Source organism: Sturnira hondurensis, unplaced genomic scaffold (assembly GCF_014824575.4).
Source record: "Sturnira hondurensis isolate 20B ecotype Veracruz unplaced genomic scaffold, ASM1482457v3 Scaffold0020288, whole genome shotgun sequence".
In the NCBI taxonomy this organism is placed as follows: domain Eukaryota; kingdom Metazoa; phylum Chordata; class Mammalia; order Chiroptera; family Phyllostomidae; genus Sturnira; species Sturnira hondurensis.
Window position 1 is genome coordinate 403,995 of NW_028092919.1, and position 16,895 is coordinate 420,889.

Below are 16,895 nucleotides of genomic sequence, written 5' to 3' on the forward strand. Positions count from 1 at the left end.
GATAGACATGTAGCTTACAGTGTGCGTGGCTTGCCCACTCATGAATGAAGGCATACCAGACATCCCAATGGCTCTGAATATTTTCTGTCTGCACGAATACCATGGACCTGCCTGGCCTTGAAGGTGGCAACACACATACTCAGGGGCATAACTGAAGGAAAAAAATTTTCTTGTGTTTAACCTGCCTATATGCTCTGGTCATAAATTCCTAATCTTCTCTAAAGTGAAAAGTAATCCTTTAAATTCCTGATCCTAAAAAAACAATAAATCTTTCAAATAAAATATTTTTGCCTTATTTAGTTTGATTTCAGATGTTATGTTTTTTGTCAAGTTACTGAAGTCTTTTTTAACTTACAACTGTACAAATATTTAAACATACTCCCTGGTTCCCAGTCAGGGTACATGCCTGGATTGCAGGCCAGTTCCCAGCACGGGATGCATGAGAGGCAACCATACATTGATATTTCTTTCCCTCTCTCCTTCCCTTCCCCTCTAAAGATAAGTAAAATCTTTAAATAAACAAACAAACAAACATACCCCCTTTACAAAATTTACTATTGACATAAAGAAAATGATCTGGCAAGATGCAACCATAAAAATGTTTTTACCTGCAAGAAGGCAGCCTGTGGGCGAGCACCAGGAGGACCTGCTCCCGGGAAGCACGTGCCTGCCCCGCACCCGTGCTGCTCGAGGCAGCCAGGAGCCTGACCACAGGCCAGCTGGGAGCTGCACCCTCGGACCGTCACAGCGCTGGTGGCCGATCCTTGCACTCGATGCCCTTGAAACTCAACAGGCTGGAAGTAAATGAAATGAGCACTGCATGAGTGTAGATGAACATACACACTCACAATGTGCTTATGCCTAGAAAAGAATACATCATTCAGCTTCCTACCCAGTATTACTGAATGTAAATAATTAATGAAGGGACCAAGGCTGAATCCAAGAAATACTGTTATCCTAGAGGTACCTAAAGAGCACTGATTTAACTGAGTTCCGGTTCAACAGTAATGTGAATTTACTTCGAGTGCAAGGATGCAGTAATAATGAGCTAGTTAAGCAGGAAACTCATAGTTGTCCCCTTCCGCACACTTCAGTGCACCTTACGGATGTCCTGTTGCAGACCTGCCAGCTGCCCCCCTGAGGACTGGACTGCACCAAAAAATCATTTCACACCCAGCAGACATGGCCCAGATGAAGAGGGAAGGTGTGCAGGGAGCCTTTTTCCTCCAGAGTTTAGCAAGTATCAGCCCCACTCCGAGGGGTGGTGGGCTCTGGTTCCCAAAGATCTGATCCCAGTACCTGGAAGCAAAGGCCTGTGTGAGCCCCACACAGAAGCAGCTCGGAGGGGGCTTCCCAAGCCAACACAGGCAGAGGCTCCGGGATTCTGAACTGCACAGGGTAGGTGAGCCCCCCCAGAATGTGGGGAATAAGACCACTAATAGGGCCAACAGGATGTACCTGGAGGACAGCTCCATTTCTGATAAATGAACAAAATGGTAATAATGCATAATCTGAATATCCTCTTAACTAAAATGAATATTCTAAATCACACATTTGAAAGGAAAAATTAAATCTACAATGCCTTTCCACAGGACTTTTGTTGAAAATATTATTCTGAATTTTGAAATATTTCACTGTAAACAGTCTCGCCCATCAAAGGTCGAGTATCTCCACTTAGTAGGATTTTGTTTTATCTTAATCTTTTTCTGACTTAAAAAAAGAAGAGGAGCCTGGGCTGGTGTAGCTCAGTGGCTTGAGCGCGGGCCTGTGAAGCAAAGGGTCACAGGTTCCATTCCCAGTCAGGACACATGCCCAGATTGTGGGCCAGGTCCCCAGTAGGGGACACATGAGAGGCAACCACACATTGATGTTTCTCTCCCCCTCTTTCTCCTTCCCTTCCCCTCTCTTTAAAAATAAACAATTAAATATTTTTTTAAGAAAGAGGGAAAAAAGCAAGATTAAAAAAATAAAAAGACCGGTAATATGGAAACCAGAGTAAGGCACAACACAGGGGCAAACGGAACATTTCACCTTTTCTTCTCAACACACCTGCTAAAAAGAGCGGTGCCTACAATGGAAGAGCTGTCCCTCCAAAAATGCTGTGCCCCCACTGAGAGGCACTCATCTAGATGACCTCCTCTGTAATTCAAATTCACCCTCATTAGTTAGTACTGTCACTTTTATGGAACTGCCATGGTTCCCAAACTGCGTGGCATGGTGCTTCGGAGCTCTGCTGATGTTTCACGTCCGAGGGAAGCACGGTGTCTCCTGATGAGTCGGACCCTGACCCACTGCTAATTCAGGGCAGCTTGGCTCTTGCCATTTCTCCCAACAGCATCGCGTCCTGAGAAGCTGGGTGTTCGGAAATGCTATATGAAAATCCATTCACCTGGGCGAATTGGCATAGAACAGAAATCTCATCTGCTCCCAGGTCTGAGAAGCTGTGTGAGATGCTGTGTGCCCATATTCCATTAGTAACTGTGTTTACTTTAAAAGTAAATGCTTGTGTAATCATTTCACAATGTATACGTATACCAGGCTACATTGTATTCCTTAAATACAATGTTACATGTCAAATACATCGCAACAAAACTCAGAAAAATAAACCCTACTTCAGTTGTTCAGTACCACTAACTACTGGGCAGGTGGACCTGCTAGGTGCTTCTTTTGGCTGAAGGATGAAAACACGACTGAGATGAGAGACGAGGTCATGAAACTAGATAACGTGGGGTCTTCTGTATTATTACGGCCTCGTTACAAAGTACAGAATGTTCGATATCAAAACAAAACACACATACAGTGATAGAGAAAGTTATGTACCTGCTCAGAATCCTGGATCAGATGAGGAGGAGACTTTGGAACAGCTGATGAAACTACTGTAACCAATGGTTTCCTGGCTACAATGGACAAAACCCAACAATTTTATTCATCATACATCTAGCAGTGCTCTAAAACTTTTTCAAACCTATTTCTAAAACCGAATAAGGAATATAATTTTAAGATGTCACAAAATCTTGATAATTGTTGAAAGAAAAACTTCTATTATTTACAAAGCTGTGTGCCAAGCACTGGAAAGCCAGGGAGAGTCAACCAAGGTCCCTCAAAAAGGGAGGGACACAGAAAATAAACAAATGAACCCACTAAATTCAGACTGAGACACAAGGGTTTCAGATCAATGAAACATGGGAGTAGTTTCAGACAGGATGACGACCAGGCCTCTCATTGGCAGTAACGTTTCCGCAGAGACCGGACAAAGAAAACCCCGCTGTGTGGGGCCACGTCCATTGTCGGAGAAGAGACTCAGAGGCAGGGCCATGACCCCGCAGAGGGAGAGCGGGGGTGGTGGGTGGCTGTACCAGATCACCTCAACGGTATCTGTTTGAAAATTTTTTCTTAAAAGTACTTGTTTAGTCATCTCAACTTCTTCTAAAAAACACGATACTTTTAAAGTAATTACTGCAAAAAACATCATACCTATACCTGGTAAAAACTTCATTTTTAGCCAATTCGTTTATTTTTGGTTTCATTATTTTCCTGTTAAAAGCTCCAAATGCATTCAATGAAAAAAAAAGTGGACTTTGGAACTTGGTGTAATTTATTTAAAGAGCTGGATGAAAACTGATGTTTTTCCCTTTATTGCCTTCACCCTGGGGAAAAAGATCTAAATTAGCTCTCCGGACTTCATTTCAGATCGTATATGAGTACTGTAAATTGGGTCCATGTCCTAATCTGTTTAGTACACCTTTTGTCATGGACCCGATGACCAGACCTCCATGTAAACGAATTGACAATGTAAATTAAGGTGTCTTTAAATGGAAATACACACAAAACCAGGCTTTTCATTGAACAGCTGATACAGATGTTCTGACCAGAGGTTTGAAGAGGCCCAGCCCTGTATCTGCCCTGAAAGCAGTGGCTCCTGTCCCCCCGTCAGTGACTGTGGTGACCTGATGTGACATAATGACTGAAAATCAAGAGAATCAGCTGCAGCCCTCTTTTCCAACTTGATAAGAAAAAAAGACCAACTTCCAAAAATGAAATTCTGTAATTATTAAATCTTCAGAGTAGGAAGTTGTATACTCATAACAGTATATAATTATAACTACCAAGTTATTTATGCTTTTTGCTTATTTTTAATTTTTTTAGAGAATAAATTGTAATGATCATCAAATTTAACATTTTACAGAAACACTTTAGAAGGTACAATAATCGATCTTTTTTTTTTTTAGGAATCCCTTGAAATATTCAAATAAAAGCTTAATTTTAACTTTTCTACATCATAAAGTACGTTGTTCATTCATATACATGTGTATACACGTGTATATTTACTAATATGTCCTGTATGTAATGTGTTTAAAGATGTTGCTGCCAACATCCCGTAAGCAAGGTCAAAAGACCAATAACATTGCCCTGGCTGGTGTAGCTCAGTGGATTGAGCGCGGGCCTGCGAAGCAAAGGATCGCGGTTCGATTCCCAGTAAGGGCACATGCCTGGGTTGCAGGCCAGTTCCCAGTGGGGGACACATGAGAGGCAACCACACATTGATATTTCTCTCCCTCTCTCCCTCCCTTCCCCGAAAAATAAATAAAATATTAAAAAAAAAAGACCAATAACACACCGAAAGAAAATATTTGCAACACAGCACTGGTAAGGGCTAATACATAAAGAACATAACCTACAAATGAACAAGAACAAAGACAACCATTAGAAAACTGACACGGGGTAGGACAGTGGATGGAAAAATACGTATAAAGGATGCTTAAACATATGAGAAGCAGCTCCATTTCTCTTGAAGTAACGAATACAAATCTGAGATGCACTGAGATGCCAGTTCCCATCTGCCAGTTTGGTGTGAGGCTGTGGAAGAACAGGCACAGACACGTGGCTCGTGGGATGAGAAAATGGTGTAACTCCTATGGAGGGACCTTTCGAGTTCTCTACAAACACACTTTTACCCAGCAACCCTGCTGCTAGGTATTTGCATACCTCCAATCGTCAGAAAGCCCACATAATGACATAGATTTATGAGGTTACTTATCGTCACATTGTTCGTGAGAGTAAAGCCGACTGGCTGCAGAACTGAGGGCCCCTCTACACCGGAGTCTACGGAGCTGTGAACAGAGTGAGCACGGGTCCCAGGAATGAGGGGACTTCCAAAACGTGTGGCTGGGTGGAAGGAAGCAAGGCTCTAGCAAATGCGTAGAGCACGGCACCTTGTGTTGAACAAGGGAAAACAGGCTCTACATGGAGTTATTTTTGCAAAAGGAAACACAGGTATGACTCGGGTTACCCACAGCAGGCAGGCAGGAGCAGGGTAGGAGGCATAAGACGGAAAGCCCAGCACGTGCCTCTACATGGCTTTGACTTTTGAACCAGGCCAATATTTTAGTCAGAAATAAAAGTAAATCAACATGGATGGCCAAAAAAGCTCTCCTTCTGAACATAAACAATGAACTTGGCTGTACTTATATTAATCTTACGATAGAGGAGAAAGTAACCCGAGCAACTTCTGAACATAATATGCAACTCTGTATTCTCAGTAGTAGTCTAAAAACAAAGAAAAACTCTGCAAAAGGTTGATGAATTCTACAAAGTTTGCTCTTCACTGGCAGTGACATTGGGGCAGCAGCCTGGAAACCACCCGGTGTGCACTGCAGCCCTGAGGCTGTGGCTGGGAACCCGGGACCTTTCCCACTGGGAACAAAGAAACGGCTAGGGGATGGAGGAAAGAGAACCATGTGGTGCAGAGGTGCAAACAGAGATCATCACTATGAATTCATGATTTTTTTAAAAGTAGCTCATAGCACACGTCCAGAAATGTATGATATAATAGGAATGGACTGTAACACACACATACACACACGTGAGATGATAGGGGCCTTCAGGTGTGCGTAGGCCACTTCTGGACAGAAACTCCCCTGCCCAGGGGGTGGGCTGAGAGCTGTGAAAGGAGGGGGACTCACTTCTCACTGCATTTTCCTGTATCAGAAGTGATCTCACCAAGTCCGTGTATCACCTACTGAAATACCATGTAATTCTCTAATGCAGCCTCCAGAGCCAGCATCTTCTCATGCTTTGCACTCTAAAGAGAACAATCCATAACAGACATGCAATTCTAACCTTCAGGACTGCCTGCTGGCCCAGGGGTCTGCAGCATTTCTCGTGGTGTACATGTAGCATGTTTCTTTTTCAGTATTTCCAAGCCTTCTAAAGCTGTAGTATGTTCAGTCAATGACTTTAAAAGGGAAATGCTTCCTAATCCAGAAGGTTCTGAAGACTTCCTAGGCCTCTTCCAGTACCGTCTGTTTTCTCCAGAACTATCTCCTTTAGTATGGCCCTGGGCTGAACTTGGCATCCCTCCCTCATCTTCAGATTCAGAAACACATGCTTCTGTGTCATTGGAAATAGGTTGCTTTCTTCCCAGAGGGTAAAACAAAGATTCGGAAACTCGGCGGTCTGACTTATTAAGAGCAATGCACCCGTCTGTGTGACTCTGACTGGCATTTACTAGCTGGATACTGTTGTCACTGCCAGAGGTCAATGGTAAAACCTGGTTATCATTTTCATCTAAGTCACTTTCCATAATAAAAGGCTGGTGCTGAGTCGGTTCTGAAAATAGGTTGCTTTCAAGAGTCTGATTAGTGTCTATGCTTAAAAAACGAGGAATATGTAAATTTGAGTTTATGCCTTTAGATTTACTTGGGAGTGAAGCAAAATGACAGTTACTTCTGACTTTTTGGGTGGGTGTTTCAGCATCTTCATGAACTATATACACCTCCTCTGGCCACTGTAGAGCCGGATCACTCCACCCCTCTACTCCATCTCCAGTGGGTCCAGCTTTACCCCAGAACTGTGACAGCAGAGCCTCTTGGGTAGAAAATGTCCCCGTAGGTTTCCCCCGAACAGGCCTTAGGAGAGGCAAAGGGGCACTGCCGCCTCCTTCACAGTGCACAGCCTCACCTCTCTTCTGAACCCCTGAACTGCAGACTCCGGCCAAGGGGTCCTTTTCCCAGCCCCCTGGATCCTGGGGTATTCCGCCATTTTCCTGGGATTCCTCCTCAGCGTCACTGGTTTCAAAATTACTCAGATTAAAATTTACCTCCAAAACTGGTTGTGTTGCATTCCTCTCGGGTTCTTGAACATTAAGACTTTCATAATCAGCACTGCTTCTAGAAAACATGTCAGTAATAGCATTAGAGATCCTAGAATTGCTATTTAGCAAAGATTGCATTGGTAGACAGTCAGATGCTGGCAGGGAAGACACTGTTTGTTCACACTCCTTTTCTGGTACTCCACGTTTATGTATCTCCTGAACATTTTCTCTAACGAGTGATCCTTTCGTGCACATCCAGTCATTTTGATTGACAGGTATGTTAGTATTTTCTTGAACATCAGAGTTTGATACTAAGCCATCATTTTCCACATTGTCGCAGGTAACAGGTAAGCTGCTTTCACAGAATGAAGAAATTTTTAATTTTACTTCCTGATCCCAGAATGGATCAGTATTGCCTACTAGCTTGTCTTCATCATAGTTTTTCCTGTTTTCAGCATCTGTTTCAAAGAACTGTATCCTTTTTTGTACCAAAAGGTCTCTCAAATTTACATTTATGTCATCTCCTGGAGACATGGGTTTCCTTTCTAGGTCATTTCCATCTGCAGCAGAAGAATGAACAGGTGAGCTCTGTGAGGATAAATAGGCGGCCCACCGGCTTTTATTTCTCATGGTATTTTTTGATGGTTGCTGGTACTGTAAGCTTCCTGTGCTCCCCTCAGTGCACTCTTCCTGATCAGTTAAGCACTTTGGTTTAGTAGGAATTTTTAAACTTCCTTGTGGCGGCACCCGAGTGAAACGTCCTGCTGTGGCAGAATTGATTTCCTTGCATGTACTAGTCGATCTGGACCTCAGAAGAGCTAGGATCTGTGCTTTGCTCCTGACATTTTGTGCAGCTCCTGAACAGTGAGATGACAAACTACCTCTCCCCACGGGCTCATTGCCCAGTAAAGGGACGGGGTGCTCTCCCCCCAACAGCCCCTCTGGGTCACCCCTGGAAGACTGGGCTGAGGCAACTGAAGAGAGAGGCGGGCCATTTCTCCCTCCGTCCTCAGAGAGGATGGTGTCCTCAGGGTCTGCTGCCACACTGTTTACGTCTTTCTTGCCAGCAACAGAAAACAAAGGAGGTACCCTCAAGAATGGAGAAAGAAAAATAGGGCCAGGGTTTGCGGCCTCCAGTGACACAGTGGATTCACCATTTTCCATAATAACCATTTTCTTTGGCATTTGACGTGGTCCTCGAAAACCCTAAAAATATTAAAACAATCATTAGCTATTCTATTGCCTATAAAGAAAATGTGAAATGAATAGGCTAAAAAGGAATGTGTATGTTTCGTAAGGTAACAAAATACAAACTCATTTTTATTAAGAGTTTTTCTAATCAGGTTTTCCTTTCTACCTAAGCATCTACAGTGAAGTGCCGTGTCGGTGAGACTACGACCACTTCCAAATTCACTGCTTCCTGAAACGCCTTCCCAGGTGCACACCAAGCCAGCGCTTTCCCAGAGAACTCACAGTGAACTTCCTTTTCAACCCAGCAGGCGGGCCTCCGAGGGACCGGCCAGAGGACGTCAACTGCCTCGGACGGAGCGAGGACGCCTCTTGGTCAGCCTTCTGGTGAACAGCTCGGCTTCCGGCAACGCGAACCTCCTCCACTGTGATCAAATACCGATCACTTTCTAAGTCATCTCCAGGGCTCACCTAGATAGCAAAGAACAAATGTCAAAATCACAGACATCTAATTATTTGATGGCTTATGTGTTCTTATAAGTTTACTAGCACTAGTAAGACATAATGGATAGTATCTAAATTCTTTATTTATTATCATGTACTAGTTAAGTACCAACATGCACAAAAAAAGGGTAATAATAAAACAATAATGTGACAAATGTGTTTATGCAACTCTATACCAGGAACCTACAAGAGGCCCTTTGTGACAGGCTGCAGGTACAAAGAAAAGCAAGGAAGGTACAGCTCCTCCCAAGTTCACGTGGAATCCATATGACTAACTGTAATTTTTTAAAACTAGAGCTATTAACTATCAAATATATATCTGTCACAAATATTATAAATTATTAGTTGCTTTAGCCATATTACAAAAAAGCATTTTTTTAAGATATACTTTATTTTTTAAAATATTTTATTTATTTATCTTTAGAGGGGAAGGGAAAGAAAGAGGGAGAGAAATATCAATGTATGGTTGCCTCTGACGAGGACATACAATGTATCGTGTGTCCCCTGCTGGGAACTGGCCTGCAACCCAGGTATGTGCCCTGACTGGGAATCAAATGGCGATCCTCTGGTTCGCAGGCCTGTGCTCAATCCACTGAGCTACACCAGCCAGGGCAAAAAAGCATTTTAATCACCGAAGAAAAAAAAGTATAACATTTGCCACCATCTCTGACTGCAGCATAAAAATAAAATTATTAAGCTAGTTGATAAAAATCTATGTACTATCACAGATAATGTGCTTAATTAGTAAACTGATTCTAAATGAAATAACAAGTTACCACTAATGAAGCACCAATTAAAACAGTGCTTCTATAACCTCTTTTGATAGAAGTATCATAAGCACTATTAGTGTCATATAAAAAATTTAAGTTTCAGTGGATTGAGCGCGGGCCTGCAAACCACACAATCGCGGTTTGATTCCCAGTCAGGGCACATGCCTGGGTTGCAGGCCAGTTCCCAGCAGGGGACTCACGAGAGGCAACCATACATTGATGTTTCTCTCCTTCTCTCCTTCCCTTCCTCTCTAAAGATAAATAAATAAAATCTTTAAAAAAAATAAATTTTAAAAGTACATTAAATTCTATAGCCCACATCAACACAATGACTACATTTGTCTTAACACCTTTATAGTTCCTGCACTGAACTGCGCTTTCCCAGATGCAGCCAGCCAGTGGTCTGTCCACATTGGCACGCCCCAGCAAGGGGCGTCAGACATGCATGCTGAGCTGCAGGAGGATCTGAGTGGGGAATGACCTGGAACACGCAGCCCACCGTCTCAAGTCTTCACACTCAAGCTGCCTTTGGTTCCCTTCCCCTCCTCGTCCAATAAGAAACACACAGAACCAATGTACGAGACAAGATTTTAAAAAGGAGTAACTCCACAAATAGATCCTACTGTCATTCTCTGCCTGACAAAACCATGTCACAGAATCAGACGAGAGTCACTGCCTGGGCCCACAGCCCAGCCCCACCATGGCCTTGCTAACGTGGACAAGTTACCAGCTTCCAGCACTGCACTCCTAATCTGCAGTCACAGGGCTGTGGGAGTGTCACATCCAACAATATCTAAAAGCTTTTGGCACAGAGTCTGGCTAATAATAAATGCTCAATAAACACTAGCCAAAAATATTAGTGTTAGTACCTTATCTATACTATTTAACAACATTCATAGAAGAAATATTTAAAGATTTTTAAACCCTACTTAGAAATAAGGTAGACACATTACAATACCTCAAGACACTTCAGAAATAAACTCTCCAAACACTGTCCTTTGTCATCATATAAAATCGCCTATATTAAAACAAAATTAATGTTAAAATGGGACACAACACAATTCTGCTTTTCTTAAACATTTTCAATAGCAAATCTAAAATTGTTCTGTCAATAAATTATGCTGAGAAAGGCACCCACTTTGTTGACTTGGATTAGGAAGCGTGTCTGTCCTCAACAACCCTTACTTCTGGGACGGGAGCAGAAGCTCATGCAAGAACTCCGTCCCTTTCCTGACCAATGAGCCAACCAGCAATGTCTGGTGAATGATGACTCAGTTCTGGAAGACAGCAAGAATTTGCATGGGCAGAAAAAAGGCCTTACTAGAGCAGAGGAATAGTGTGAGCAGTGGCTGAGGGCATAGTGATACTATTAGTACCACTTAATAGTGGAATCATGGAAAACCTCTGGGGCTAATTTGAATTTACTGTACTTTTAGGACTGTAAGTCACACCTAGGTTTTAGAGGAAAATACGGAAAAAAATTTGAAGCAAAAAATGTGGTAAAATATTTAATAACCTGTGACCTTGCTCCACTGCCACCACTCCCACCCTGCGAGCCAAGCACGCTATATTCAGACTCTAAAATGCACCCCCATTTTCCTCCCAATTTGGAGGGAATACATCTTATAGTCCAAAAAACACGGTATCTTGTGCTCCTGTAATCCACCAGTGTGAGGTGTGTAATGGAGACATAAACACACGAGGTAATACAAGTTGGAAACCACTAGCTTGACCTTAATATTATGATTTTGTATCACAAGAAGACATGAAGGGGAATCAGAATCCAGTCAGATGTCTTTTTAATGTAACACAAATTCTGTATGATTACGAAGACTTGGCTCTAACCAAACTGAAAGAATATAAAAGAAAAACTACACAGAGTAACACTGAACAGTGAATGAATTAATCAGTTTAAGACAAGTGACTGAAAACTATATAAATGGGTCCCTGACTGAGTGACTCAGTTGGTTGGAGCACTGTCCCCATACACCAAAGAGGTTATGGTTAGATTCCCTGTCAGGGAGCATATGGGAGGCAAGTAATTGCTATTTTGCTCTCACATTGATGCCCACCCCCCACCCCCAACTCTTTCTCCTTTCTATAAAATCAAAATATATCCTCAGATGAGGATGTAAAAATATAGATATAGATAGATAGGTAGATGGGGACAGGCTAAACATTCATCTATTCAAATCAGAAGAATTAACCAATGTTACCCCCCAAAATTCAATAGAAAAGAAAAAAAAAACAATAATGACATGACCTGAACACAGAGATACTCTGAGACCAGCCCTCTCCAAAGGACATGACCTCGTATGCACTGCAGTTACTGAAACCAGGCAGAGCTCCTGATGTCTGTCATCGACGGCTTGGCACTTACTTTGTTTCCTAAGTGAGTGATCTTCAGAATTCCATCTTGCCACACTTTTGATTTCTTCATCTTCTGATGAGTATATAGTACCTTATATCAAAAAGCACAAATAAATGGTTTCTATTTATAAATATTAAATGTTCTATATTTCATACCCTTCTATAAGCAAAATATATTTAAGACATCTTTTATCAAAATAAAAGCACAGACATCATAACAATGATAAAAAATTAATGCAAAGAAGAAAATACAGCCCTGGCTGGAGTGGCTCAGTGGGTTGGGTATTGTCTCGCAAACTGAAAGGTCACCAATTCGATTTTTAGTCAAGACACATGCCTAGGTTGCAAATCAGGTCCCTGGGTGGAAGCATGAGAGACAATCAATCAATGTTTCTCTTGCATACTGATGTTTCTCTCCCTCTTTCTCTTACTCTAAAAATAAATATTTTTGTAAAGATTTTATTTACTTATTTTTAGAGAGAGTGGGAGGGAGAGAGGGAGACAAACACTGATGTGTGAGGGAAATATCAGTTGGAAACATCAGTTGGTTGCCTCTCACATGCCCCCAACTGGGAACTAGCCTGCAACCTAGGCATGCGCCCTGACTGGGAATTGAACCATTGACCCTTTGGTTTGCAGGCTGGCACTCAATCCACCGAGCTACACTAGCCTGGGCAATAAATGAAATCTTTTAAAAAAGAAACTAGGTAGTAAAGAGTAAGGGAGGGGAGAAAAGAGAAGTCAAATCTAAGTAAAAACTGAAGTTAACTAAGTAACAAAAGTAATTTTGAGCTTCTTAGTCATCGTGGGAAGAAAAAAATGTGTTGGGTTACACAGTACTCCCGATCTGTGAATTCCCAAAGTGCAGTCCAGAGACTCTTGTGGGTCCCCAAGACTTCTCTGGGGTCTGTGAGGTCGAAACTACAGGAAGTCACTCGCCTTTCCCCTCTCCTTAGGGAAAGCATAGTGCTGTCATAGTGCGGTTCCGTGTAGGTTATTCGTTGGCAGCACTGTAAGATTCAGTTTCAGATTGGATGCAGAAGCAGATCTGAGAATTAAGTCAATTTTTTTTTTTTTTTAAATACGAGGGGAAGGGAAGGAGAGAGGGAGAGAAACATCAATGTATGGTTGCCTTTCGTGCGTCCCCTGCTGGGAGTTGGCCTGCAGGGAACTGGCCTGCAACCCAGGCATGTGCCCTGACTGGGAATCGAACCGCGATCGTCTGGTTCGCAGGTCCGCACTCAATCCACTGAGCTACACCAGCCAGGGCCGAGAATTAAGTCAATTGTTAAGGGGATAGCTATGCCAAAAATGTATAGCAATGCCACTCTTGTCAATGTTTCTTTGTTACCGCAATTGTTTTGGAAAACAGAGCCATTTTTACATAATGCAATTTATGTGAAATGTAACAAGTTTATTGTTTTTAATAAGTATTATTAAAATTTATCATATCATTTCTAATGTAAAAAACATCAGTAGGTATAAGCCCCATAATCAAAAATTCTTTGGGGTCTTCAATAATTTCAAGAGTAGAAAAGGGTCCTGAGACCCAAAAGTTTAAGACCACAGGTCTAGACAGGAAAGGAGCACCAGTCCTGCAAGAGAAGTGAATTACCTCCTGATCCCGAAGCTTCCCATGATGTTGTTCTAAAGGACTTTGTAACACAAAAGTGCATTGAAGACAAGAGAAAGGGCTGCCAGTTAAACTATTGGGCAATGTTTGACACACAAACACTTACACTACAAAATTCTTTACAGTTTGTCTGATATGCAAATTTAACAAAGACTCCTGCTTTTAAACTTCAGGATTTTTTTGCTAAATATGGAAACTCTAGCAACATTTGTAAAATGTGGAAGAAAAAGAATAGCAGTAAGACTTACAATAAATTCTTGGCTTTCCATTGCTTCTTCTGAAGTTATAAGCCATAAAGGACCAGAAAATAATCAGTAGTTATTCAGCTATTTATAACACCTAAAATGAAAAATGACAAATACTCAACCCTGAAGAAAAAAACTAAGTATCAAGTGTAATTTTCCCCACAAACTCTTGACTCCTGAGAGGAGTCAGTTACCAAGGTAAACCCAGGTTCTGTCCAATTACCTGCCCCTGGGGACACAATGAGAGTGATATCACTCTCATTTGTCAGGCAAGAAAACAAAGTAAAATAAGTAAATGATTAGTAGTCTGCAAAAATTCTTCCGGGTGCCAAAACATGTATCCCTCTGCCCCCGGTTGGGTTCCTTACATAATATAGAGCTCTGATTTTTCCAGTTTTGTGAATTGCTATTGACACCACAAGAGGGCCCCCTTGTGTTTGACATTTTTCCTTTTACATCTTAAAAGTCAATATACCACACTCTCTCATGCCAGATATATAATTTCTCTGCAAGGAAAAAATTTTTCAATATTGTTGCAGCAATCCCTGTAGTTATTCTACATCACTGGATAAAACTGGTATTGTGGACAAATCTGGAAATGTAAACTTCACTGCTGGTGAAGACGCCAAGATGCCAAAGAGAATCATTTTTTCCCTGAAGTCTTGGTTCCAATGGTAAGACCCCTGGACCAAAAGCATCAGCATTACCTGCAAGCTAGTTAGAAATTCAAATTCTTGGGTTCCACCCCTGACCTCTGAAATCATGAAGTGTGGGGCCAGGGCCCAGCAGCGTTTCAACAAGCCCTGCAGGTGACAGACACTGAGCCAGGCCTGGGTTTGAGCACCCAGCCTCAAGACCAGGGCGGGGGTGGGGTTGTTTCAATAAAGCTGTACTTTGCAATTCTGGATTCCATTTCTCATTTATACATATAAAACAGGTCTCTACAAATTACTTATAAATTACACATACTTATTTAGTACTTACTACCTGACAGACTAAAATGAACAAAACACTATTTTTAACCTCAAGAAATTTTCAGTATTGCAGCGATGAACAGTTATTACCATAAAATGTGACAGGAATGAGCATGGGGGAGGGAGACACCCAACTCACCAAACAAGGCTTCTGGAAGGATGCAATGTCTAGCTGTAGGCTAACATACCATTAACCATGGAAGATGCCAGGGAAGGTACTTCCAAACAGGAATCAATGTGTATGTAGACAGGCCTGTGGAAGTCAGCAAGGCATGATCAGGGGACTTGGAGTAGTGCAATTAAGGCATCAAGTGTAAGAAACTGATAAAGTAAGAAACAATAACAGGATTCAGAGGCTCTTCCATCTTATGCAGAGTGGTTTTTTTTACAGATTTTTATTTATCTTTAGAGGGGAAGGGAAGGAGAGAAGGAGAGAAATATCAATGTATGGTTGCCTCTCGTGAGTCCCCTGCTGGGAACTGGCCTGCAACCCAGGCATGTGCCCTGACTGGGAATCAAACCGCGATCGTGTGGTTTGCAGGCCTGCGCTCAATCCACTGAGCTACACCAGCTAGGGCTTATGCCAAGTGGTTTTGACTGTCTAAAGACAAGAGGAGGCCACTGCAGGATTTTCACAAGATGACAGCCTGACCTGGGACTTACAGAGACTGCTCTGGGGTGGGCTGATGCAGGGTGAGTACTTGGTCCATGACACAGGTCACAGGACAGGGCACAGACCCAGAGAGGCATCACACTGCTTCTCAGAAACACCTCCCACATCCTACATCCCTTTTGCCCACTGCAGTTGCTAATGCCAAGGGTGACCAGAAGGTCCAGAGAAACAAGGCATTCACTGCCAGTTCGGGAGCAATCAGACCCCAGCCGCAGGGCAGGATACACATTGTGCAGATGCCCATGAGATGGCCCAACAGGGTCAGGCACATGGCAGAGATCCACATCAGCTCTTTACCAACAGCTACCATTTAGTCAGTGCAATCATATGCCAGGCACTGGCAAAATGCTCACAACCTTGCAGGTGTAGATACTATTTTTTTATGTTTATGTTACAAAAAAAAGAAACTGTAGTACAGAGTAGGCAAGCAACTTGAATAAGTTGCTTATGCAACTTCTAAGACCCGAAAGTAAAAGGCAGGTTCGGAATTCAAAACTAAGCAGTCAGGACTCTGGTGCTGGTGCCCACAGTTGCCTCTCCGCAGCTGAGACGGAGCACCCACTGTGCGGGGCGGGACTGGACCGAACACTCATCGTCTATCGCCCAGAAGAGGAGGCACCATAACCTACAGATCGGGATGGCTCTCATAAGGATGATCAGAGGCTATTCAGGACCTGCCAGTACAATACCTTGTTTTCCTAATTTAGAGGTTTTACTTGTGGGAGTTATAACCTAAAAGAAATCAAAAGGGTGGCAAGTTAGATGGCAAGGATCAAACCTCAAAAACAAAGGCTGATTGGATGTTGAAATATTACAAGAGCCTTACTTTCTACATTCAGAAGAGAGCCAACACCCCTTCCTTACCGTTTCACAGGGAAAAGATATCTAAGGGAGGTACCAGGACATCCCCAGAAAGCCCCCATCCGTCCACCTGCCGCTGTCCCGCTGTCGCCCCACCGCTAGGAGGCAGTTTAGACGCACAGAAGTTCCGAAGGCGGTGGCACGGCCACCAAAGTGCAGAGCCGCCCGCACGAAAACACACCCCGTGGAACGTTCGGCGCTCTCCCCACGTCCGGCCACCGTCCCCGGGAAGTGCCACACGTTCTGGGTCTTCCTTCCGAACCCCTAATTCGGATCGTTTTTAAGAACGTGCTGTTAACGAGCAGCCCCACCTCCCCGGCCGAGCCCTGTAGCACCAGCGAGGAGGGGCGCCCCGCCCCCGCGTCAGCCGGGACGCCAATGCGAGGGCTGCACCCGGACTACCCGGCCTGCACGGCGTCTCACCGTCCGCTCTGGGGTCGCCTCTTCCGTCTCTTCCCCCGAGTCGGTGACACCGCCTCGGCTCTCTCGCCCGCAGTCCCGGGAAGACGGGACGCGCGCACGTCTCCCAGCTCAGGCACAGACCCACTTCCAATTTTCCCGCCAATGGCCCTGACGTCACTACC

The 16,895-nt window shown here is 43.3% G+C and overlaps 1 protein-coding gene across 1 annotated transcript in view; it reads right to left on the reverse strand.

Annotated features, from left to right (window-relative positions):
• LOC118975492 (protein ZGRF1-like) overlaps window positions 1–16,893 on the reverse strand; it is a 44,509-nt gene extending 27,616 nt beyond the window's left edge. The window contains exons 1-9 of the mRNA XM_037029453.1: window positions 16,735–16,893; window positions 13,807–13,897; window positions 11,936–12,016; window positions 10,514–10,573; window positions 8,567–8,752; window positions 7,500–8,299; window positions 6,121–7,463; window positions 2,821–2,897; window positions 609–794 (exon numbers count right to left, since the gene is read on the reverse strand). Of these exons, the coding sequence (XP_036885348.1) occupies window positions 609–794; window positions 2,821–2,897; window positions 6,121–7,463; window positions 7,500–8,299; window positions 8,567–8,752; window positions 10,514–10,573; window positions 11,936–12,016; window positions 13,807–13,827 (2,754 nt within the window). The 5' untranslated portion in view covers window positions 13,828–13,897; window positions 16,735–16,893. The remainder of the gene's footprint in view (window positions 1–608; window positions 795–2,820; window positions 2,898–6,120; window positions 7,464–7,499; window positions 8,300–8,566; window positions 8,753–10,513; window positions 10,574–11,935; window positions 12,017–13,806; window positions 13,898–16,734) is intronic.
• Between the last annotated feature and the right edge of the window lie 2 nt (window positions 16,894–16,895).